Below are 26,860 nucleotides of genomic sequence, written 5' to 3'. Positions count from 1 at the left end.
CCCCTCCAAACACCTATTCATTGCCATACAACAGCAGCAGATGCCTGCATCCACTGTTCACTACTGCTCTGTTATGTACAGATGTGTCCACATACATCTATCCTCCGTGCGCTACACATAAAGCAGGAACTCCGTGTGACCTTTTAACTTCAAATGCATCTTAATTGCACAGCAATGCGAATAGATAGCACAAGCAGCTTCTGCTGATTAAAATGACACGTGGCATGCCTATGTTCTGTGAGCGACTGCGGGTGTATCTGCATGCGAAACGCTACGTTACAGGCATGCAGATACATGGTACATCGCTGTGTGAATAAGACGGATTTGAAGGTAAAAAGTCGCACAAAAAGACGCTCGGCTCTACCGAGTCACGCCACGGTATGGAGCACCTAGAAGGGCTGTTTAACGTGCAAGGAGGCTAGATGTATAAGGACACATCTGTAGATCAGTGGTGAACAGAACACACCTCCCAACTTCCTCAAACTGGGACAGACATGTCCACTGGCAGCACAGAGACCTCAAATCAAAGCTGATCATGACATTTGAGGATATGGATGTGGCTGGGGGTTATATACAGATAACTTATTTCTTAATTTACACATGGTGCTGGCCCTGGAACATGAGGACCATCACTGAGGACGAGGGAACCATTTTGCGCTTTTATTTTTTCATATTCTCATCAGAGCAAACTTTGGGATTTGTGCCTTTAAAGCCAAAAATGTAGACAGCTGGTGGATTATTAGAGGAGGTGGGTTAATTGTATTATCCTGGACACTCCCAATAATTGTAAAAGATGATTTGAGGTAATAATATTCAAATCAATGAACTACAATGGACTAAGGGCCTGATTCAGACCCGCTCGCGAGCGCTGAGCGCTCGCAAGCGGGTCGATGTTGGCCAAGTGCGCATGCGCACGACGGAGGCGGCTCCGTCGTGCGCATGCGTGAGACCCGAATAACGACGGCCAAGCACCAAAGGAGTCTCGCACCAAAGGGGGCGTGCTGTCGATGGTGACTGACAGCACGCCCCCGTCTGGGGCCGGCCCCACTGACATCACTAGTGATGTCAGTGGGAGTGCTTTTGGCTCTGATAGAGCCAAAAGCACTCCAGGGCTTGCGGCAGACGAGACCCTACCACAAGGGTCTCGTCGCAAGCCCGATGGCCAAGCCGTCGTTATGGGTCTCGCACCAAAGGGGGCGTGCTGTCGATGGTGATTGACAGCACGCCCCCTTTGGTGGGCGTGCTGGGGGCGTGCTGTCAATCACCATCGACAGCACGCGAGCGGCCAGGAGGCCACTCTTAAATTCAGAGGGACGGCCCTGATTCAGAGCGAGCGCTCTGTCAGAGCGTCTGGCTCTGAATCAGGGCCTAATTCCACTTAACATAACCCAGCAATAACATGTGGATAAAATATTTCTGACTTATGGTGGTGTCCTTGTTTACTAAGCAAGAAGAACAACACAAAGCCCACACACTCATTTGCGAGTGAATAAGAGGAAAACCTCTGGATTAGCGGCTGCTGCAGGTCCAGGCAGCTATGAACTAGTAAAGCTCTGGGAACCTATTCCTTCTGCAGTGTCAGTGGTCAGCAGGCAGCTATGAACTAGTGCAGCTCTGGGAACATATTCCTTCTGCAGTGTCAGTGGTCAGCAGGCAGCTATGAACTAGTGCAGCTCTGGGAACCTATTCCTTCTGCAGTGTCAGTGGTCAGCAAGCAGCTATGAACTATGAAGAGGTAACTTTCTGCTCTGGAACCATATAAATATATAAATCCTTGTAGCTTAAGATGAAAGATTTGCATTCTTGGCCTAATTCTGAGTGGTACAGTACGTAATGCAATTGCAATTACAGTTGCCTGCAGCGAACAGAGTCCTAGCGGCTTTCTAATATGACTATAAACACACACGCCTCTATGCAATCACATTGGCACACTCCTCCCTCCACTGGAGAAACCGTCTTCACTATCATCTGCACTTACACCTGTCCCCATAGTAGGTGCAGGAGATGGCACTGAATTTGGTGTCCACTTTACATATTCAGGACACAGAATAGCAAAAAGCCTCTAGCTATACAACCACAACACACCCATGCAACGTTTCTCTTACGTGTCTGCCACACAGTAACACCCAATCAGCCATCACAGAGAAGTGACTGCCATACGTATGACTCATGCGCAGTTTGCTAAAAATCACTAGATGCGGTCGCATTTGGACGCGTTTGATTCAGAGACGGGCCCTCTCTGTGGCTGGGACCATGGTCCCCTTCCCTGGTCCTGGATATGAGTTATGGCTCACAGCTCTTAGTTATGACTTAAAAGAAAATACAGTAAGTGAGTGGTTGTATACTGTATGTGCCAATTATATATGAAGTTATATTACTACCTGGAAGTACAATAACCTCAGTGTATACTACTACTGGCTCTATTCATGTAAGAAAGGGTCTCTAAGAGCATTGATTTCAGCTGATTAGTGGAGCAACTGCCTGAGCAAAACTGCCTCATAAAATACAGGATAAATAATAATAAATGACTATGGTCATTGGTCCGAGCTTTACCTTGCACTCTCTGCAGCTTGGGTTTGGCAAACGTCATTGGCAGATTTAGAGGGATGAAATGCTCATGGTTGCAGATGGTTTGTAAAAACTCAAATTTGTATTCATTTAATATCTGTAAAGTGAAAAAAAAGCAAAATTATGTAGTCACATGGCTTCATCTCTCATGTCATACCAGTTACAGTAATTAATACTAATGACATCTATATAATAAGCGAGAAAGCGTGTCTGTCTGTCCTTTACGCACGGCCAGAGTTTTGGACCTAGCTCCACCAAATTCCTCATGGTGGTGTAGATAGACCAGGATTAGGTTATTGCCTAGGTTTGAACTTCATCAGTCACACAATCCCTAATAATGGGAACACTGTTAAATTACACAGGTTGAGACTGACTCAAGTGGAAATTGGCAGTCTGCCAAAAACCTGTGTGAAAGCTACAAAAGCATAATTTTAACCTTACAGTCGGAGCAAGTGTCAAACCTTATTACCCTTTTTAAACTAACCATATATATTAGTCAGCCCTCTGTTTTTGCATGCAAAGGCGTAACTAGAACTTTGGGGGCCACATATCTAGAACTAAAAAACACCCCCCCAGAGGTAAAGAGGTAAAAAAAACAACACATACATTTGCCCCCACACAGAGCCCATTCATGTTATACCACACACAGCCCATTCAGGTTATGCCACACAGTAGTAGTGCCCCTTATACATTATGCCACACAGTATTGTGCTTTCAGCAGCCAGCTGGTGTGGATTTGGGGCCGGGCCGCTAATTACAGATGGCACTACAGCAGGCAGGGGCGAACGTGGACAGTCAGCGCCGGCGCAGTTTGAATCTGGCGCCGATCGCAAGCCAATCGGAGCTCGCAGACCGACAGCCAATCAGGAGCCACCGCTGCTGATTGACTTCTAGTCCACGAGCTCTGATTGCATCACGACCGGCAGCGCTGTCTCACCATTTCGGCCTGTCCGAGCGCCTATTTGTGAACAGCTGGTGGGGCAGCCCCCTCGGCGGGCCTGACTGGACCGGTCCACCTTGTGCACGTGACTTGGTACAGGGGGAGTGGCGGGCCACAAAGGCAGCTCGGGCATAGCAGCAGCAAACCTTGCACCCTCAGTAGTTACATCAGTGTTTGCATGCATGTTGGCAAACAGTGGGGTCCTTTCAGGATCAATGGAATGTGGTTATAGGCGAGGACAATATAAACAAATAAAAAGGCTGCAGGTGTACTTCAGGGCCCAATCTAGTATACCATAAAGCTGACAGCAGTAATCTCTATGCCCTGACGAAAATTTTATCCTGACATTGAGATGTTGGTAGCGACCTGCTGCCTGACTTGTCTTCTTTTGCAACGTCTGCTCTATGTATTTGGCATATCTCCGGATAGACCAGGTTAGAGGGCACCTGCATTTTAGTGACGTGCGGTGGGGTAAATGGCTGGGGAGGCACTGGCTAGTATCAGAGCCAGATTGACAGATACATACAGTATATGAACCCGAGGGTTCATGTGGACATTATATAAAGTTGCAGCAGTATATAGTGCTGAAAATTTGGGGAGTTTTGATCAGGGATGTGCAGAATAGGCAGACAGAGGAGGCAGTGCCTCATCTGCCACACACTTTTCACTCCAGAGTTTTGACTGTAAAAATGATTAGAATAATACAAAGAATATATTTATAATATTTTTTTGTGTGGATAGATAGATAGATAGATAGATAGATAGATAGATAGATAGATAGATACTAACATGCATATTGGACTAACTCTGCTCATGGTGGGGATGTAGTTTGGGAGCCGACGGTCTAAATCCCGACCACCGGCTTCCAGACGTTCTAATCCCGGCGTGGTACTAATGACAGGCGTCTAAATCTAGACGCCTGTCATTTTACCGACGCCGGAAGACCGATGCCCGGCATCCCGATCGAAGTGATGCCGGGCACGGACAGCCGCGGGGGAAGAGGGTTAGGTTTAGGGTTCCCGGGGAGGACTTAGGGTTAGGCACCCCTCCGGGAGGTTTAGGCTAGGGGAAGGGAGGGTTAGGCACCCCCCCCAGGGGACTTAGGTTTAGGTGGCGGGGAAGGGGGGGTTAGGTTTAGGCACTTAGAGGGGGGGATTAGGGTTAGGCACCCCTAAGGAGGGTTAGGGGGTAGAATTAGGTTAGAACATACTTACCTTTTGACGATTAGGATTTTCACCCTTGCCAGGCTGCCGCTGTCTGGATTTGAACCGCTGGACGCATGTAATACCTACTACACCCTCATGGTGATATAACTTTTTCTGTACCGCATGAGGCCACAGAGATCACCAAAAGAGGAGCAGAGATAGCAGCATCAATGACAGCTGAGCTCACTGGGTCCAGCAGCAGAACCTCTGTTTTTGGTGCATTAACGCTTCAGCACTAACATGTTATTTCCCACTGATTTCCCTCATGTGTATCTGTGTGATATCAGTGGGAAGATGATGATGATGTGGGGTATAGGGCAGAGAGCTGATGTGAAGCACAGCCATCACCAACTGCCGCCCGCATGCCACATTTACATGTAACCAACATTGTCCATGGTCAGGTGGCCACTGTATGGCCAGGTATAAAACCCCAGCACATGGCAGTATCAGTGGCACTCTTGAGCAGAAGCAGTTGCTGACGCATGAGACAGGCCTCACAGGAGAGAGCTGCAGACTAGTGTACGCTACCAGCACCTCAACACTTACTGGAGCTCAGCGCACAATCACATCTGTACTTTTTCTTTCTGTTTGTTGTGTTTTGTTACCTTTTGTTTTATTTGGCACTTTATCAGCAGCTACAATGAGCCGACGGGAGTTAGCTCAGCTGATTGTAAATGAAGGTAAGAAAAATGTTCAGGAAATTAAATCTTACACCAGTTTCTCATTCTTTGGCAGTTGTCCTTTGAAGTGGGAGGCATAAGTGGTCTTTGGATGGTGTCTTTGTGTTACTGGGTGGCACCTTCCATACTGTTAGTCAGTTACTGATCAGGAACCACTAAACATTTGGGGACTGCATCCATACACTTATACTATTGCAGCTCTTTTTTGATTAGTATGGGGTCTATTTACTAAGCCAAGCCTTGGATGGAGATAAAGTACCATCCAATCAGCTCCTAACTGTCATGTCACAGGCTGTGTTTGAAAAATGACAGTTAGAAGTTGGTTGGCTGGAACTTTATCTCCGTTCACTTTATCTCCATCCAAGGCTTAGTAAATAGACCCCTAAATATCTTAAGATGATATAACAATCATGTTATTGCTGTAACACATATTGTATACTAAAAATATGTGATCATTACATGTTACATATGGCTATTTGTTATATCTACAATATATGAATGTCTTATCAGATGGAGCAAACCAGAGCATGGCTGGGACATGGCTGAGGTCAGGACGCCTCAGACCATCAGCTGGAAGAAGATCAGCAAGAAGAGTGAGAAATGGAGCATCCTCTGAAGAGCTGTGAACCAGCCAACTGCCAGCCAATGTCAACAGGTTGTGCAGAATGCAGAACGCCTCATTCTGGACACCATCCTGAGGCTCATTCTGCCGCGTCTCCCCACATCCAGCAGATGCATTGTTGGAGGAGATGAAGTATAGTTCTGCGCCATCTGCATCTCCGTGAATTGAAGCTGGAATGGAAATGGCCGTATCATCCTGCCAGCATACATTCCATGTCCCTTGCCTGACACACTGACTGCAAATTAACAACGTTTGCCCCCTGTGCCGCAGGCGATGCTACGACCTGGAGGTTTTCTCACACCTTATCTGAGGGACACCAACCATAAGATGGAGACTCAAAATAAACATCAAAAGGCTAAACTGGTGAGTTTGTTCCTTTTTTTTTTTTTTTAAATAATCAATCATTTCTACAATTTACACATTTTCTTTCTTTTTTGCTGTTTATACTTCTCTCTCTCTGCAGCTGTCTTTTCCCCCTATCAGCATGTTTGATTCAGTATTAGGTCCTAGGCATGCTGCAGCTGTGGCAATCCCTGAATGACCTATTGGAGCATACACACGGTCAGATTTGTCAGATGAACGATTTGAACGATTTTACCAAAGATTTGAACGATTTTTGACTGCATTAAAATGAATGGAATCGTCCAAGTCTGACTGCAAACACATGAGATGTCAGATATCGTTATCTGACCATCGGGGAGGCGCATCGTTGAAATCGTTCATCTGAGCGATATGTCAAATTTTCCTTCAGATATGAACGATTTTTTAAATCGTTATAGTTCAGATCTGAAGAAAAATCTGACCGTGTGTATGCTCCATATTAGTTTGGGCAGGGCCAGCACAGTACGGGTACGGGTTCTCCTGATCCTGTTGCAACTGTTAATGCCTTAGTGGTGTTGGATGGGGAGTTTTAACACCACTGCTTTCTGTTTTGCCCAGTACATCTCCTCAGGTGTGTATGAATACTGCATCCCCGCTGCTTAATCAATAGCAAGGTTGGCTAGTGCCACTAGCTGGTAGTGTGTTATCTGCTCTGGGTATCTAATGTCCATCTGTCTCTGCTGCTAATGGAATAAGCAAAGTGAGCAATTGCACCGAAGACTTTGTGCTGATGCCAGGTTGGATGGCTCCAATGGGAGCACTCCATGCTTTGGCAGCCTAGGCAGGTAAAAGTATGCATCAAGTTATTTTGGAATTTGTTTGGAGCCCTAATACTCAGGGACGTTCATTATGAGAACGTGTTTAAGCAGATCTCTTATTTGTCTGCACTGTATGACTGGGTTGACCCTTTCAAGTCCTTTCTGGTGTCAAGAGCTTTGAAAGGTCGGTCCAGGCTGGCACCTACCCCTGGCCAGCACCAAGTCCTGCCCTATGATGCTGGCTTCTCTGAAAGGGCTGCACAGGCCAGCGGGTCCTCTGGTGAGTCATCTCAACCAGAGGCACACAATGCAGGTACGCGCGTGGCGCTGAGCTGTCGATAGGCGGTGCGCTAACTGCAGTGAGACTGGCCGGGAGCACGTGTATGTGAGCGTAATCACATGGAGCCCAGCATGGAATACCAAGTGTCAGGAGGGGGTGGCTGCGGTTAGGGGCCTGTTCAGTTCGTGGGCCCCGATGCAGATGCTCACCGCTGCCGGTAGGCGAAGCAGTGACCCTCAGGTCTCTAGAGGGAATGGTGGTCATTCCCAGCTACCTGAGCCTGCTTGGGGGGCAGCGCTTTGGTAGTAAGAGCTTGCTGCAGGTGGGCTCTGGCAGCAGCTCTGTAATGGGGGCAGCAGCGATTTTGATGTAGGAACAGAACCTGCAGTCCTCAGGGTATAGTGCTGCTGAGGGTCATGCTAACAACAGCAGGTTTGGTTGATCCTGCAGGAATAATGGCCATGATGTCGTCCATGGCTGCTATATTTGCGCTGCTTGTTGGAGCATTTGCTCAGTCGCACAGTGGTGTTTCGGCTACAAGTCCTCCTAATGCATCTGTGACAACACATATGCCGTAGCAGTTTATGGCAGCGATGCATGTGTTCGGTTCCTTAGGATTACAGTTCGACGCAGAGGCAAACCCTACTTCATCAGCTACTAGCTCAGCTACACTGTCCTCTGTGCCGTTGCCTGTGTCTGGGGTGGCGGCCCCAGATTCTGTGTTACCCGATTTTTCAGATGATAACGGGAGTGACGATCATGAGGATATCGCCACCATAGAAGAGGGGACGTTGTCCAGTGCTTTGCATGAGAAACACCCAGGATTGTCGGGTGGGTCTCAGTCTGGTATGACATCTTCTTCTTCCTCTGTGCTGGTGTCTGATCTTAGCAGCTCCGCAAGAGCGTGCAAGCGAGCATCTAGATATGCAAAACACAAAGCCAAACAGCAAGATAAATTGTCGAAGCATCTCCGCTTGCTCAGAAAAGGTTATGCGTGCGTTTTACTCTGGGCAGCCCCATTGAGTCAATTGCGATAATACTACTGTGTTGTGTGGCCTGCATTCCTGTTGCAAGCGTAAAATTACTAAGCCTAATTATCTAGACATTTTTGTCCTCACTGGGAAGGCCAAGAAAGAGTTTAAGGCTGTAATTGGATTGCAAGATTTTGTGTATTCACTACATGTTATTTAAAGAAGAACACACTAATATTATCAGACATCATCATCTGCAGCTGATTAATAGCTTGCAGCGTAGCTCATGGGGGCAGGCCTGGCAGGCTTATGATGAGCTTTGTCGTATGCAGGAAGTCAGGCTTGTTACGAATTTTGGGTCCAATAACATAGAGGTGTTGCTGGAAGTCATGCAGACATCACATACCAGGGTCAACTCTCTTCCGAGCCGTCGAATATCAGGTCTAGGTTGGCTCACGTCCCAGACTCTGAGTAAAGGCAAATGTTTTGCTTTTAATAATTCTACCTGTACGCAGGGTCAGTGGTGTTTTCGACACCTTTGTTTATGTTGCAGTGGAGCTCACCCCATCTCCAACTGCTTTAGGCTAGCAGGGCAACAGGCTGCCAAACCAGCCGGAAGCAGCGTCCCCAGTACGTTTGGGGACCATGGCAAAATGGTTAGGTTGGCACCCAAATGTAGCATATGTGCAGTTCTAGTTTTTTGGCTTTCAGATACCCATTAGAGATTTGTTACGTGTGGGTCTACATAGAATCCTATGGTCTGCGTGGGAATTACCTGATGTCCTTAGGACTAAGGTGCAGAAGAAGGTGAGCCTTGGACGCATGGCGAGGGCCCTTTGGACAGACACCCTTGGTGGATTTGATCCTTTCTCCCTTGGGTGTTGTTCCCAAGAAGTCTTCTGGCAAATTTAGGCTCATTGAGCATCTGTCTTATCCATCAGGATCACCAGTGAATGATGCTATACCTCCTGTATTCTGTTCGGTGGTGTATCAGTCTTTTGACGATGCTCTGACTATGGTAAGGGATTATGGTCCTGGTGCCCTCGTGGACAAAATCGATGTGGAATCAGCTTTTCGACTTCTCCCTTTGCATCCAGATTCGCTCCGGTACATGGGGTTTCGTATCAAGAGCAAATTTTTCATAGACAAGTGCTTGCCTATAGAGTGTTCCATTCGATCTGCCTTTTTTGAAACATGAAGTACCTTTCTTCATTGGTGTGTGGTGTTTTCTTGTGAGGGTCATGGGATAGCGCACTACCTTGATGACTTCCTCTACGAAGCCTGTTACTGCAGGTTTCTGGCTTTTACACAATTATTGAGGGTTCATCTTTGACCAAGTATCAATTTAAGTCATGAGTCATGAAGCGCTGCGTTTTGTCCTTTCCCCTTTAGGATTTCGGTACCTATTCGTTTTGGATCGGCCCACCACGTCCGCCACTTCAGCAGGATTTTCCGTGTCGGGAAATCAAGGCCCTGGGCCGATCAAAATTGGTCAGTTACAAGCAGTACCTTCAACCTTCTGTTTGATTGTTGGTTATTGCTGATATGTTTCTTCATTAGAGTGGTGTCCTGTTTTTGTTATCTTGTGTCTTGTTTTTTCCTTGTTTACCCTACTCGGGGATTAGCTACTCGCCGCTGTTGGCAGCGGGGTCTTGAGGGTTTTGGCCTTTTTTGCCTGAACTGACGGACTTAATTCGGCTAATTGGATATATTAATAGCAATTCGACAGCCCCTCAGCAGGTTTTGGTTTTACCTCTTGCTGAGTTATTACTTGTGTTACCCTTGTTTATCCTCCCCCCCTCCCTAACCCCCTCCACCCCGCCTTGGTTCCTAGTATACCCTCATGTGTCTTTATGTTACTTCGAATTGGCACTGAAGCTTGTTTTGATTTGGCAATAAATACAAATGTATTTTTTTCTTTTGGCAGATCCTCCATTTTATTGCAATTTAAATTCATATTATTTTAACAATTTTCTTTTCTTTCTCCCTCCTTATAGGTGTTCAGTTTGATTCCCTTAGCATGAGGATTGTTGGCCATTCATATGTGTTTTGGGTTGCTAGGTTCATGGCTTCCAATGGTGCGCCTTCTTTTCTATGTTCGGACTGTATTCGGTGGATTGGGGTGAGAGCTTTTGCAGTCTAAGGGGCTGATTCAGAGCCGCTCGCAAGCGGCTCGATGTTAACCAACTGCGCATGCACCGCCTCCGGTGTGCGCATGCACGAGACCCATCCAGCGACTGCAGCTCAGTCGCTACAGGTCTCGCTACAAGACGGGGTGGCTGTCGATGGTGAGTGACAGCTCGCCCCGTTTTGTAGGTTCCCTTAGGAACGCCTGGCGTTTGTGGGCGGCCCTACTGACATCACTTGTGATGTCAGTAGTGGACTTCCTGCTTTATTACACAGCTTTGCGAGCGGGCTGGAGATAAAAAAAAAATACACGCCCTGATTCAGAGCGAGCGCTCGCCAGCAGCGAGCGGCTCTGAATCAGGCCCTAAACTTTTGGATTTAGCCAAACTATTTGGTCTTCCTGAAGCCTTGCTTATACATCTAGGTGGTAACAATATAGGAAAGATGACAGATTTAGAGTTGAGCTGCTCCATAGTGCACAATATTGACAGTATTTAATTGGCTTGGCCCTCTTGTAAAATCATTTGGTGAATACAGCGGTCTCAAAATTTGTATTGGCCAAGGGTGGTAGAGTGGTTGGACAGAATTATATTTCTCTATGCTTATTTGTATAGGTCTGATGGAGTTTATCTGTCTAAAGAGGGAATTTGCGTTTGTGAAGGATCTGTTTCAGGCTATTGTTTCTGTACTTTAGTGGTGGTATGGTGGTGGTGCAATCGTTCTGTAGACAGACCTTCGCTTTGGCAGGAAAGAACGGTAAGTCACCGCTTCGAGTGCAAATTTGGTTGAGTTGATTAATGGCATGGTTTTGGGTACACTCACCTTTAGTTGACATCTTTAGCGGTGTGTAATTATGTGGTATGTGAAACTTTGTGGGCTGATACTAAGCCTTTTTGTTCCTGTCTACCCACCGCCCTCTCTTTCCAAATTATGTTGTTTTGATGGTTTTGTCGTTAGCTGTTTTTAAGGCGATGCTTCGAGTGCAAGTTTGGTTGAGTTGATTAATGTTATTATTTTGTGCGGGTTACCTTTGTTGACTTCTTTGTTCGTTGGACCGCAGACGGGGGCTGCGTCATCACCCTATCGTTGGTAATTGTTGATGTTAGTTGTGTAGTGCATTGTTGGAGTGGACTGATTATGGCCGTCCTTTCTTTGCCTCCATTTTTCTTAATTAAATGTATTTGAATAGTCTTAATAAGTCTTAAATAAATAGCTAACAAATTGTATTCTGCCAAATCCATGTCTCCGAGTCTTTATTTATAATATTGTTTATTTATTTATGTGTTAATTATATGGTGTATGCACAGGACACCCCTCAGATGACTGAAGGTTTAATACACTGTCAGTGAGTTTACTCTCATTTGTTTACTATCAGTCACTAGCATTATCCATGGACACCCTTCCAACTTCAATATATCTTGTCTCCTTGTGTAACCACCAGTTCTGCTACTATCCTGTAAAGTCCCCTCAATATGTTTCCTGAGCAGCCAAGCTCATCCCTTCTTCTCTTTCAGCTCCTTCCCCTTACTAGCAACCTTCCCCCCCTCCCCCCTTGCTGCATTTGCGATCCCAGCACTGCTTGTGCATCCTACATGTATTCACATCGCTGTGCGAATAAGACACATTTGACAGAAAAAAGTTGCACAAACAGACTCTTGGCGTTACCAAGTCACACTGCTCTAACAAGTTATGTGTAACGAGATTTAGAGCGCTCGGAGGATAGATGTATGTGGACACATCTGTATACGTAAACTGGGTAAATCACTAAAGTTGAATATATTCTAGGATTCCTGGGGAGTACCTGAAGGTGTTTACAGGATGCTTATGGATCTTTTGTAAAAATAAAAAAAAATTATATTTTTATATACAGTATATATTGTGAAATTAACTCAGCAGTGAGGTCAGTGGTATAGTGAGTAGGTGCATAATAAAGATCCACACACTGAACCTGATTCAGAGCCGGACACTCTGACAGAGCGCTCGCTCTGAATCAGGGCCGTCCCTGCTCCTTTTTGGAGCGGCCTCCTGGCCGCTCGCATAGCTGTGGGTGACCACCCACAGCTATAGCGTGCGGCCAAAATGATGGTCGCGATGGTCAAAACCATCGCGACCATCGGCCTTGCGACGAGACCCTGTGGTAGGGTCTCATTGCCGCAAGCCCTGGAGTGCTTTTGGCTCTATCAAAGGTCCAGTCTTCAACCCGGGCAATGCCGAGTATCTGAGCTAGTACAAAATAACTGGGTAACAAACACAACCTGGTTGTCACAGGCATATGTATAATGGGTGCAGGGTGTGCGGTGCACATAGGCCCCTGGGTACAGTATGGCCCCGCACCTCACACCCTGCATCCACAGTACAGTATACGTACCTTCTGCCGGCAAGCAGCTCCCCCTTTGCAGTGCTATCTTCCCAGTGACATCTTCTGTCAGATTACCGTCACCATACAACTGTATGGCGATGACATTGAAGTACATTTATCCAGAGAAGTGGTAACTGCCTTAATACTTGTTGAAAATTTAGGTGTCAAATTGTGCTGGTTCCAGCGCTTTTGACACTTATCTACTAATAATTCACATCCCCCATTTTCTTTAAACAGTTCCCATTCGATTTAAAGGATAATGAAGCTTTGGTCCTAATACAGAATGATTACTATGACAGTGTGCTTTTGTTTCAGCAAATGTTTTATCTTGAATGTGGCAGTAGTTTCTGATGCATTAGTACTGTATATGATGTTCTGTTGCCAAAGAGAAACCATTTTTCCCAGTAAAACGTCTTGGAAAAAGCCCTACACTGTAACGTTGTGGATATTCTGGAACGAGGCACCTAAACAGAAGAGGTCCTGTAAAGTGCATTCATATTGTGGCAGTGCACACATAACTGCTTTGTATTAATAATCCACTTCCCACTATGTTCCATACTGTCCTCTAATTTACCTTTGGATCCTTAAGGCTAAATCCGGACATGTAGTCATTGATGAGGTTAAAGACGAATCCTCGATCCATGAACGTGAGACTTCTCTACAAAACACAGGAGAGACTGGAAAATGATGTCACTAATATTTGCATTCTCCTTTTTATTACTCAGGCACAGCTATTTATTTTGTCATTATTTTTGGGAGAAGGCACAAAAACAAGAGTTTTATCATTGATACTGCCCACCATGCATATAAGGCAAACGCCACACCCTCAATAACTCTCACCACATGCTCATTCCCATGTAAGTCATGCTCTCTTTAGCTCAAGACAAATCAGTATTGCTGGGGGAGTAAAGGGGCCTATCCATTGGGTGACCTGAAAACTGAACGATTAGCGTTCAGTCTTTCAGGTCGCCAAGGTGCGGTGCCCGCACTGAACGGCGTTCACTGAACGTCATTCAGTGCAGGAGACCGACCTCCAATCTGCGAACATGTGGAACCTGACGATCATCGTCAGGTTGACGAGCATGTTCCACAGATAGTCGGCGTCGGCAAGGACCCAGCGTGCACGCGCTTCGCTGGTCCTTGCCGGCTATCCATTAGACGACTTTCTGAACAATCCGACCAAAACCTCCTGGTTTTGTTCGGATCGTTCCAAAAGTCGTCTAACGGATAGGCCCCTTAAGTAAGGTCTCTACCACAGAGCTACTGCTTTTTCTATTACTAATAATGTAGAGGAAAGTTGAACCTTATTTAGCAAAACCTTCTACAGAAGACAAGTGGAGGTGTTTTCCCTTAGCAACCGATCAGATTATAGCTATCAATTTATAGTATGTATTAGATAAATGACAGCTATAATCTGATTGGTTGCTCTGGGCGACGGATCCACTTGCCATCTTCAGAAGATCTGATAAATCTCCCCCTTAAGCTTTCATGCTTAAAGTAAAAGTTAACACATTGTTATATTTAAGCTGAGCCCAGATTTAGTAATAAATGTATAATCTCACAAAGCACACGTGAAATGACTACATGTAGGATGACAGCACAGAGTATGCCGTGTTCTCTGTACATTAATTCATACACATACATGGTAAATACAGAGAAACTGCATTTCTCAACTTGAAAAATAACAACTTACAAACACTAATTCACATGCTCACCTGAATATACACTACCATGTACATATACATGAGGAGACCAGCTTTGCACAATATTTGCAAGTACAAGACATTTGGAAACACATGGACCACACATGTCCTTGTGGTAATATCACATAGGACAATGACTGGGACACTTTAGCAAGTATTAAACTGTATCAACACGTTTAAAGTTCTGCAAAATAAATGTTACTGTTTCTTTTAAGATGCAACATTTTGTTGTGCCATCAATGGAACTCCAAGCATCTGTATTACCTGGCTTTGCCTTTCATTGCATTGGCCCAGCCAAGAGATGGGACTGTGCAACATTGTAATGGGAGTGTGGGCGTGTCCACATGGACCAGTACAAAGCATGTGATTTCCTATTGGTCCGAATCTGCCACACCCCTTTTTAGGAGGCATTTGAGAATGGCAAACAAGCAGCCCTCCCGCAGCTAATCAGCTGTGCAACTAGACTAAATATAGGAATAGGCAGTAACACCGCAACATGTTCAGGTTGTATATACATGATAGTATAGTATGGTATAGAAAAAATTCCCCTGAGTACATGGGGAGAGCATTACAGCAGTGATGAGATGTAAATAATGAAGAAGCAATGCATTAAAAGTGTAAAACAGTGATCTCTCCATAAAGCATACCTAGAGAAGAGCTTACCTTGATGAAGCTGGCCAAGCTTACGTTGACGTTCCTGGATTCCTCTTGTATCTCGCCGTATCTTATGGTGACATGTGGGATTATTGAGAGGAGCAGCGAGTGTAAGGCGTTTTGGAAAGAGTCTGGAAATCTTTGAGGTCTAGGCACCTGTAGTAAGTGTAAATAGATCTAAAGAATATACAAATGCAAGAAACCCTCACCCCATAACACGTAGCAGGGTATAATAAGAGACAGCGTGCACAGGAACAACATGGCACCTAAAAGATGTATGATGTCTTTTTAAATATCTGTCTTATCTCAAAATAACAAAAAGAAGAGAGAGAAACCTACAGTATGTACTGTACATTTCCCTTTATCCAGTGTCTTTAGTCACTGGCCAAACTGCTTTATGCACAGTAAGAGTAGCGGGAGGGAGCACCTTCTGCTTATGACAAACAGATCCTCATAACAAAACAACACATTTGTACTTTTTCTATTCAAATGCACAGCAAGAAGATTTGTATTTAATTTAATCCTTGATAAAATCATATGTAATATTTTTCCATTAATATGAGCAAGTTTGTGATCAATTATTTTGCGTAACAAAATGTACTACCATACTATCCTGTGTCTGATGCCCAGGACATACAGTAACTTTATTAAATTGACATCCTGCTGTTAAATAGAGTTATTTTGATGATAATTTTTAAATAAAAATAATTGTCAATGTATGGGGATCATCGATCTCCGATTCCAATAAAAAAACAATGATCGGAATCAACAAATTAGTATTTCCAACATGTTGGATTTTGGCCATCATCAAAGAATAGAAAGATCGGGGTCCAGAAAATCATTAATTGTGATTGTTGGTGAACGGGCCGCATTATTACAGTGTGCGCCTACAGGGAAATTCGGCCCCACTCAGGCCTGCATGAGACGCACTGTCAGGTCCTATTTAAGGATCTCCAGAACATTCCAGGAGGGTTGACAATTATGGTTAATAATGAAGTATAATCCATGGTTTAGCCAACTAATACGTAGAAAGAGAGGAATGAAGCAGAAAAGATATTGTTACAGAATTGGCGGAACATTGTGGGGCACATGTATAAAACGGTCACAGTATAAGTAATACTAGCAAACGTTTTCTGAAAGCACTTTGCCATGAGTTACACAAACGTCACAGCACATTGCCAGGAAGAGCACCCGACAAGCTATGTACTTCTACTGCATGAACACCTGTGTTATATATAGTTATGTTTATCACTGTTTGGTATCAATGTGGGACTTCATAAAACCGAGCCCGTAGTGAAAGTTATTCTCTGTCACTTTATATTTATAACATCAGTAGTCAATGAAGAAAAAGGATATTTTACATGTGTTTATAGAAGAAATCAGCCATCACTATTATATGTAACACACATCACAGTACCAGGTTACCTTGCTTTTGTTCTCTTCGATCAGGTACAATGCCATTGCTTTTGACAATGCTTCAAAGAAAAACCATGAATACTGGAAAAAAAAATAGAATGTGATAATGAATTATGAGTGTTGAGGAATTTAGCAAAATCTCAAGTTTCAGATTGTGGGATAAAGCAATGATACACAACTTCATGCTTAAAAATCAAACAAACCAATGTGGGATTGCACCTGTAAGCAAAGTGCATTGTTATTACTGTATAACAGTGCCTATAAACATGTATTATACTCCCACCAAATCCTAGGGCGCCCTCTGTGGCAGATGTCGAAGCCGGATAATTGGCTGAGACAGAATCTGTTAAAATTAAAATCTGCAGGATGCCATTTTGCGAATGGCAACAAGACGTCATGTTGCGAATGGCCGCCCAGCGCCATTTTAGCGAATCTCACACATAAGTACATACGGCGATGCTATTATTTAGCGTTGTGCGATTCCCACGCAATTGTGGGAATCATTATATAAATACATACATTTACTAAAACATTTAATATGTTTTAGTAAATGTATGAGTGGACGGGGCAGGAGCAGCACAGACAGACCTCAGCACCAGCCAGGAGCGGTGTGCAGCGTGAGTGGACCACTGTGCTCATTATATAAATACATACATTTACTAAAACATTTAATATGAACAACCCTGTAAAACACGTACCACGGTATACTCCACAAACACGTAGTCGCACAACGCTAACTAGCGTCTTTTCTTAATATCCTTACACTTACACTTTGCACACAAACACAGGAAGGTTCCCTAGCATTAAGGTTAATATTCAAGGTTTTATTAATTATTAATTATGTAATAAATCGACTGTATTTAAGATCTCAGGTTTAGTACATGATAAGCAGACCGTGTTTGGTGCCATTCTGAACCAGTTTATTTGCAGATTTCCGGTTCCATCAGCGAGGAAATCGCAACATGCGTCTGCAAATTATGGATCATAGAGAGATATGAATTGAAATGTTCTCTGTAAATGTAATGTAATTAGCCAGTTTAGACTTGTTCTTCACGGGAAAACGGACACAAAAAAAGCTGTTGAAGGCTGAACTATTACAATACAAACTGACCTATGAATTACACCGTAACAGAAGAACTAGGAAGAAGAACCAATGGGATTATGCCAACTAGTTCTATTGTATTGCCTATCTCTGTAAGGGTATGCAAGCTCTCTGAATCTGTTAGTTAGTCATCATTTTCTTGCTATTGATGGAGGCTTCACCTTTGATGCTGGAAATCTGGATCCAGAGCGCATGCGTATGTATTCGACTGTACCTAGTGATTGTTTAATTTGTTTGCGCTAATTGTATTTAGATCACAGCGTGTAACTATCTTCTTTTTGGTGAATAATATCTTGTTGTGCTTTGGAACCACAATCAAAGTCTGGAAAGCAATTATTTCTTGTGCGGCTTATAACGCTAAATAGCGACATTTAGAGTATATGGATAGGTAGGAATCAATACAATAAAGAATCAATACAGATAAGGTGAGCTGCTCACATCCTATCCTAGTGTGCCCTCTTCAGACAAGTATCCATTTACATTACCAAGCCTCAGGCAGAGGTTCTGTCCCGTTCATGGGACACTGTCATTATAATTGTTTAATTTAAACAGAGCATTTAGAAGTGTACAGTTGATAAGCTTGAAGCCCACTTGTATCAGCTGTTAGTAATAAAACTTGGTACAGTACATTGACTCCATGGAATATATCACAGGTTAGTCATTAGTGTTAAAACGCTAAACTAAAAACAGGATTTTGGTACTTACCGTTAAATCCATTTCTCCGATTCCACAGGGGACACTGGAGCTTCATGACAGTGGGGTATAGACGGTGGGTTGAGTTGAGCCTGGCACTTTAAAAATCTACAAGTGTGACTGGCTCCTCCCCCTCTATGCCCCATCAGCCCCAGTTTTAAAGAACTGAGCCCGAGAGGAGACGGAGAACAGACTGAAGAACAGAGAAGGAGAACAGGAAAGAAACAATCCAACATACTGACACACTGCAAGAACACAGCAGGCTGCAGTGATAAACAGTCACACAACGAAAACAGACCAAACTGCAACAGAACTGAAGCAGAACAAGTAATTGATAACAGGCAAGAAGCACTGGGTGGGCGTCCAGTGTCCCCTGTGGAATCGGAGAAATGGATTTAACGGTAAGTACCAAAATCCTGTTTTCTCCTTCATCCACTAGGGGACACTGGAGCTTCATGACAGTGGGGACGTCCCAAAGCTACCCTCCTGGGGGGGAGAGTGCTGAACGCCCTGCAAGACACTGCGACCAAAATTTGAAGCAGAAGCCGCAAAAGTGTCAAATCTGTAGAAACGTACAAAAGTATGAACCGAAGACCACGTAGCTGCTCTACAAAGCTGTGAAGCCGAGACACCTCTACGTGCCGCCCAAGAAGTACCCACAGAGCGCGTAGAATGCGCAGAAATGGATACCGGCGGTGGTCGAGCAGAAGCAACATATGCCTGACGAATAGTCAGACGAATCCACCTGGCCAAAGTCTGCTTAGATGCAGGCCAGCCACGCCGATTGGCATCATAAAGGACGAACAGAGCCTCTGATTTACGTAGTCCCTCAGTACGGGCCACATAAATGCGAAGTGCCCGAACCACATCCAAAGAGTGAGAATCCCCGGAAGAGTCCGCCAACGCTGGGACTACAATCGGCTGATTCAGATGAAAACCCGAGACCACCTTGGGCAAAAAGGAAGGGCGGGTACGAAGTTCCGCCCGATCTTCGTGAAAAATCAAGCAAGGAGAACGGCAGGACAAGGCTCCAAGTTCAGACACTCGTCTGGCCGAAGCCAGGGCCAATAAAAGGATCATCTTCCAAGTCAAATACTTCAATTCCACATCCTGCAAAGGCTCAAAGGTGGATGACTGAAGAAAAGATAAAACAAGATTCAGGTCCCAAGGAGCCGTGGGTGGCACAAAGGGGGGCTGAATTCTAAGTACCCCTTGAAAAAAGGTCTGAACCTCCGGAATCAGAGCTAGGCGACGCTGGAAAAAAATAGAAAGAGCAGAAATCTGCACTTTAAGCGATCTCAAGCGTAGGCCCGCATCAAGGCCTTTTTGAAGAAAAAGAAGAAGACGAGGTAAATGAAAAGAGGAAGTGGAAGATCCACGACCCTCACACCAGGAGATATAAGCCCTCCAAATGCGATGATAATGCGCTGATGTTACCGGTTTTCTAGCCCTAAGCATGGTAGGAATGACCGACCTAGGAACACCATGGCTTCTTAGTATGGCGGTCTCAATAGCCACGCCGTTAAATGAAGCCGCCGTAAATCTGGGTACACACATGGACCCTGCTGTAGAAGGTCCGATCGTAGCGGAAGAGGCCAAGGTTCGTCTGCCAGAAGGAATAAGAGATCGGAGTACCAAACCCGACGAGGCCAATCCGGAGCCACTAGGATGACGGTGGACGACTCTCGTTTGATCCGCTTGAGAATCCGAGGGAGAAGCGGAAACGGTGGGAACAGGTACACAAGGCTGTACAGCCAAGGGATCAGTAAAGCATCTGCTCCCACCGCTGCCGGATCCATGGTCCTGGAGCAGTAAAGGGGTAGTTGATGATTTATCCGTGATGCCATCAGGTCTATCTGTGGTTTCCCCCATCTGCAAACCAATTGATGAAAGACCTCGGGATGAAGGGACCACTCCCCGGGATGAAGATCCTGACGACTGAGGTAGTCCGCTTCCCAGTTGTCGACTCCCGGAATAAACACTGCGGAAATTACCTCTACGTGTCTTTCTGCCCACAGAAGGATGCGACTGGCTTCTCTCATTGCCAGACGACTGCGGGTTCCTCCTTGGCGATTTATGTATGCCACTGCAGTGGCGTTGTCGGATTGTATCCGAACCGGAAGTCCTCGTAACAGAGGAGCAGCCTGTATCAAAGCTCTGTAGACTGCCCGCAGTTCGAGAACATTGATTGGTAAGAGGGATTCCTGCTGCGACCAAAGCCACTGGAAGTGACTGCCCAGAACAACAGCTCCCCATCCGCGGAGGCTGGCGTCCGTGGTGACCAAGGTCCAATTCCAAATTCCAAAGCGCCGACCCGCTAACAGATGCTCCGTCCGAAGCCACCAGAGCAAGGATATGCGGGTCCGGGGAGACAGACGCACCAGCCGATGCATCTGTAGGTGGGACCCGGACCATTGAGACAGAAGATCCAGTTGAAAAATTCTGGAGTGAAATCTGCCGAATTGGATGGCCTCGAAGGAAGCCACCATCTTTCCCAGGAGACGGATGCAAAGATGCACGGACACTTTCCTGGGTCTGAGCACCAAACGAACCAGCTCCTGTATGGCTATGGCCTTGTCCCTTGGCAAGAATACACGAAGCAGAACAGTGTCTAGAATCATTCCTAGGAACTGAAGTCTCTGGGACGGCATCAACTGAGACTTCTGGAAGTTCACAATCCATCCGTGTTGAATGAGAATCTGATGTGTAAGGGACACTTGGTGTAAAAGGACTTCTGCCGTTGGAGCCTTGATGAGTAAATCGTCTAGGTACGGAACTATCGTCACCCCCCGAGAGCGCAAGTGGGATACCATGACGGCCATCACCTTGGTGAATACCCTGGGAGCTGACGAGAGACCGAACGGCAGGGCCTGAAACTGGTAATGAGCTTCCTTGATGGCAAATCTGAGGAAAGCCTGGTGAGGAACCCAAATTGGGACATGCAGATAGGCGTCCTTGATATCGATCGACACCAGAAACTCTCCTGCCTCTAGTCCCGCAATGACAGAATGGAGAGACTCCATTTTGAACCTGTGAAATGAAAGATACTGGTTCAAGGATTTCAGATTCAGAATGGGTCTGACTGACCCATCCGGTTTCGGAACCACAAAAAGGTTTGAGTAAAACCCTTGTTGTCTTTGTGCAGTGGGAACCGCCACCAGAACCTCGGCCAGCAAAAGTTTCTCGATTGCTTGACGCAAAATTAGTTGCTTCAAGGGATCGACGGGCAAACCTGTTGTAAAATAACACACAGGAGGAGTGAAAGCGAACTCGATCTTGTATCCCTGAGATACCAGATTCCGAACCCAAGTGTCTGGAGAAGTCCATCTCCAAACCTCCGAGAAACGCTGGAGGCGAGCCCCCACCTTCGGATCTCCGAGATGGGATGGGAGCCCGTCATGCCACAGGCTTGTCTGCTGGCTTGGGATCTGGACGGCGGGCATTAGTCGCTTGACGTCCTCTAGCCCGGCCTCCTCGCCCCGCTGAAGACGAACCTCGCGATCGTCCCTGAAATCTTGCAGATGCTCGAAAGGAACGAAATGAAGGTCCCCTAAACGAGCGACGCGGAGGAGGTGCTGATGAAGGTAGAAAAGTACTCTTACCTCCAGTGGCCAGCGAGATCCACTTGTCCAGCTCTGGACCAAATAAAATATCGCCTGTGAAAGGAAGAGCTTCCACTGCTCTCTTTGACTCAGCATCCGCTTGCCAGGCACGAAGCCAAAGTGCCCGGCGAGCAGAGGTCGCCGAAGCAGAAATCCTAGAGCCTACCTGGCCGATATCTCTGGAGGCGTCTCCTAAGTATACTGCAGACTCCTGAATATGTTCTGCCAAGGTAATCAGATCTGCCCGCGGAGTGTTGGATTTAAGACCCTCAGTCAATTGTTCCGCCCACTTTTCCACAGCCTTGTTGACCCAAGATCCTACCAAGGCCGGCCGGAGAAGAGCACCTGCAGCCGTATAAATGGATTTCAAAGTGGTTTCTAATCGCTCTGAGGTTTCCTTCAATGTAGTAGCTCCTGGAACCGGTAACGTGGTCTTCTTTGACAACCGAGAAACCGAAGAATCCACAGGTGGCGGGGTCTCCCACCTCTTTCTATTTTCGGCAGGAAACGGGTAAAGAGAGAAAAAACGCTTAGGAATCTGGAATTTACGGTCCGGATTCTGCCAAGCTGCCGTCATCTGTTCGTCCAACTGGAGAGAAACAGGGAATGTGATAGCAATCTTCTGTGACCTGGCAAACAAGGAGTCTTCTAACGATTCTGGAGCTTCCGGGCCAGAAATCTTAAGAACTTCCCTCACCGCAAGGATGAGAAAATCAATACCTTGCATTGCCTCAGTTTCTTGTGAGTAAGTCTCTACGTCTGATTCGTCCAGCATCTCCCCTTCCTCCTGAGATGAGTGATCCGCTGCCGAGTCCTCATCCGACTGGAGAACCGCCGGAAGAGCCCTCTTCTTAGATGAGCGACTTACCGTAGCTTCAGGAGCTTTAGACGCAGAACCCATAACCTGAGCAAGGCTATTCACCGAGCGGACTAAATTCTGAGCCCACGCTGGTTCTGTTGCTAGAAAAGAAGGGTGAGATGTGCTAGGTAGATCTCTGGCGGCCTCCCGTTCCCTACGGGAAGCGGCTAATTCAGAAGAAAGATCCGCCATGACCCCTGCCAAACTATTTATGAAGGAGGGAGTGACAGACTGCGTGCTAGCACTCTCTGCTACACACGTCTCGCACAAGGAAGACCCTTCGGAGCGAGCATGGGTAAATTTTTTCCTGCACTTACTGCAGGCAAACAGCTTTTGTGAAGCAGCTTTTTCTGTTCTGGATGTCATCATTCACTCACAGACAGACACCACGTACAACTCAGTAGTGCAAAAGGAGTATAGGGAGAAGCAGAATTTCAATAATAATGCTACTCAAGTATGGGAGCAGACAGAGCAATAAGGGAGGAGCAGAATTTCAATAATAATGGTACTCAGGATGCAGACAGAGCAGTATAGGAGGAGCAGAATTTCAATAATAATGCAGCTCAGTAACAGGGGAAGACAGTGCAATATAAGGGAGGAGCAGATCAATAAAAAAAAACAGAAGGTAGTGAACTACCTTACTGTAATTACAGACCCCCTGTAGAAGCTCAGTCTTCTCCCTCTCAGAGCGCGCCAAACGAGCCCAGCAGTGAAGGAGGAAGAGGAGGAGGGCCTATAAGCTCCACCCCCTTTTGTCAATGGCCGCCGCTATTATATGCGCGCGGCATAGCCCTGCATCCCAGCCGCACGCGGGGGCCAGCGGCACGACTGCCGCCAGTGATTAACGTGCCGGTGCCTTTACACAAGCACCGGCACGCACAGGTAGGACCGCCGCTTCCTCTGCAGAGCCTACCTAACAGCCAGCGCTGGTGTTCTTCCGCAACACCAGCGTGGCACTGACAGCCGCGCGCTGTTAAAAAACCCCAGCAAATTATTTTCACCTCTCCTGCTAGACAGGAGAGGTGTGCATACTCACAGGGCTGCTGCGGCCAGAGCGCTGGGCTGTGAGGGGAGAGCGGGGACCCGGACACAAGCCAGTGTTAGCTGTGGCGGGCCCCGCTGAGTCTGATGACTCCTTCACTGCCAAAAGGCAGCCTCCCCTCCATAGGGTGACCGGACACAGGCTGCAGTAGCCGTGTGGTCCCCTCTCTGGCGGCTCCCACGATGCAGGCAGACTGTCACAGCTAACAGTCTGCCTGTCCTCTTGTTTCTTCTTTATAAATTAATATATATATATACTTAAGGGCTGGAGACAGCCCCTGTGCACCGGCTCTACTTGGGCACATTCTAAAAACTGGGGCTGATGGGGCATAGAGGGGGAGGAGCCAGTCACACTTGTAGATTTTTAAAGTGCCAGGCTCAACTCAACCCACCGTCTATACCCCACTGTCATGAAGCTCCAGTGTCCCCTAGTGGATGAAGGAGAGAAAAAAAATCTGACTTAAAATGTTTTTGATGTAACATTGGGCCTGATTCAGCAAGGAATGCAGGTGCTTATATGCACGCAATCGTCCGATTAATTTGCACTTTGATGGTGATGAGGGGGGGTTTGGGCGAACACAGGCGCACCAGTGCATTGCATGTGCGTGCATAAATTAGCCACTACAATACCAGACGCCGCCTGAGGACTCATAGCATGCGCGGAAATAAGCAATTTCTGAGCGAGGTCTGACCTGCCTTAACTGTGCGTATGGGTCCGATGTTGCTCGATGTTACCGATGGTTTTGCTATGTTGTCAAAGTATACAGATGTGAGTAAGGGGAAGTGGGCGTCTTTATGTCAGGATGCGATTGCAATGCGAATGCAAACATTTACTGTACATATACCCGTTGATATTAGCAACTGCTTATAAGCAGAATAGCGATCTGTAGTGAATCAGGCCCACTGACACACAAGCCTAGCTAAAAGCTGAAAATGTGGTATCATGGCAGCACCTCTTCTAGGAATTATGGGTGGAGATACACAAATCTAAAAAACCTCCTGCATTCAGAACCACTATTTACTGAACCAGACACCGCAAAGTATGACGACGAGCCACAACCAACACCACAAGCTGCACGCCTGCCATATTTCATCTTCTCACCTCCCCCGCCATCCCATTACCTTTAATAATTTGTTAATAGCCAGGAAATCTGCAGATTGCTTCAGAACTGTGATCATGGTGACAGCCAGAATCTCGTGCACCGTTTTGCTCTGAGAGGAAGTCAGCTTCTCTGTCCTGAAAACATACTGTAACATCAGAGACAGAGAAGTAAGGGTCAATTATGAAGCCGGGAAACTGTGTCCTACAGAACAGATACCATTTTCAGAGGCAGCACTCCTGTTTTTTCACTCGTGCACACGTCTTAATGGGAAACACATGGACTAGCAGATCAAGATGGTAGCAACTGAGGAATGTGCAAAATAATGCTCGTTTTGAAGAGAATAGATAGTGGATGGAGATGTTCCGAGCTAAATGTGGCCTAGGAGCACTCCTGATCCCATGATGATTCATGCTGCAGGATGTGATACTGAGCTTCATGGGGTGGAGGGTGGGCACTATGGGGAGCATTCCTGTTGGGTGCCTTTATAATGTGATATATTTTTTTCTGCAGACACATCACCCTTACTCTTCTGATTTGACATAAATGACACTTGAACAAACAGTATTTTTGGAGGAATATTGATAACCTTAATGGAGGGGAACATCCTAAGTCCAAATAGGTGGGACTTGGAAGTAAGGGTTGAACTCGTTCCATCCTGCCCATTTCCACTTGGACCCACAATCCTGCAGAGCATTTATGTGAGGGCTGTTCCCTAGAGCAGATTGCGGCATGCACCCAAAATGAAATGCAATTTGCGTTCTTGTATTCTGCAGTCTCTAGTGTGCTGACAAAATGTATATTGCTGATAACAAAATAGCGCTGAGTTTTGTCCCGCTCATTTAGAATATATCAAACCAAAGAGCAGAATTAAATTGACAAACGCAGTAATTGTTTTTTGCACAGCTACTGTATATAAAATGTTATATTTTAATAGCACAAGTCAGGATGGTAATCCTGATGTCTTACCTTGATAAAAGAACGCAGATAATGTTCCAAACCTTCTTCTTGGCATTTGGATACAATGTGGAGAAGTACCCTTTAATAGAAAAAATCCCTCCAATTATTTAAAATGACTTAATTTAAATATAACCCACTATTTCAGAACTGATGGCTTAATACAGCTAAGGTGTAAACTAGAAATCTCTCTATAATTTCCATCCACACTACCAATTGTAGCTGGAGCAATGGAGTTCACAGTAGCCACACAGTACTGACACTTGCTACTGAGGAAGCTGAGGCGCAATACCTCAGCGAAACGCGTCACGCGATTCCTAGCTGACCGTGACGCCATTACTGCAACCTCTATTTATATTTCAGTCCAGTTCCAGGACTTCTTCAATATACTGGAATATCCAGATTTACTTTTTATTTAAATTTTATACCCAAAGTCCATATACTTGAAGCACTTGTTGCACTTTAGATGGATCAGCTGTATATGCCCACGGAATGGACTATTTTTGCGTTCAGTTCTATCCACCTCCCAGTATACCCATTATTATTCCAAAACATTTACGATACAGTTGATCTCAACAGCGTCCTTGTGCGTACACACTGCATAACGCAGGCATTGTAGGACTTTTTAGAAATGTTGGCGTTGCAAAATAATCGCTAGACTATGTGAACATCAGCAAATGCATGTGGCTCTGAATCAGGTCCCGGGAGCGCATTGTATTTTGAATAACAATCAACTTCTGTTCGTACATTCCATATAAAATATAAGACTCACAGAGTACAATTCAAAGCTACTTCATCTTCATGGGAAGTGGTTTTCAAAAGTTGAAAGAGCTGTGTGAGAA

The 26,860-nt window shown here is 45.7% G+C and overlaps 1 protein-coding gene across 1 annotated transcript in view; it reads right to left on the bottom strand.

Annotated features, from left to right (window-relative positions):
• Positions 1-26,860, bottom strand: part of DOCK11 (dedicator of cytokinesis 11) — a 362,537-nt gene that overhangs the window by 222,931 nt on the left and 112,746 nt on the right. The window contains exons 24-30 of the mRNA XM_088453072.1: positions 26,791-26,860; positions 26,031-26,100; positions 25,084-25,209; positions 16,674-16,745; positions 15,258-15,404; positions 13,466-13,549; positions 2,554-2,665 (exon numbers count right to left, since the gene is read on the bottom strand). The exon at positions 26,791-26,860 is cut by the window's right edge and continues 49 nt beyond it. Of these exons, the coding sequence (XP_088309198.1) occupies positions 2,554-2,665; positions 13,466-13,549; positions 15,258-15,404; positions 16,674-16,745; positions 25,084-25,209; positions 26,031-26,100; positions 26,791-26,860 (681 nt within the window). The remainder of the gene's footprint in view (positions 1-2,553; positions 2,666-13,465; positions 13,550-15,257; positions 15,405-16,673; positions 16,746-25,083; positions 25,210-26,030; positions 26,101-26,790) is intronic.

The sequence above is a fragment of the Taudactylus pleione genome, unplaced genomic scaffold, assembly GCF_031769625.1.
Source record: "Taudactylus pleione unplaced genomic scaffold, aTauple2 ptg000039l, whole genome shotgun sequence".
Lineage (NCBI taxonomy): Eukaryota > Metazoa > Chordata > Amphibia > Anura > Myobatrachidae > Taudactylus > Taudactylus pleione.
The sequence above is the reverse complement of the archived record's forward strand: the minus strand, read 5'-3'. Positions and strand labels throughout refer to the sequence as shown.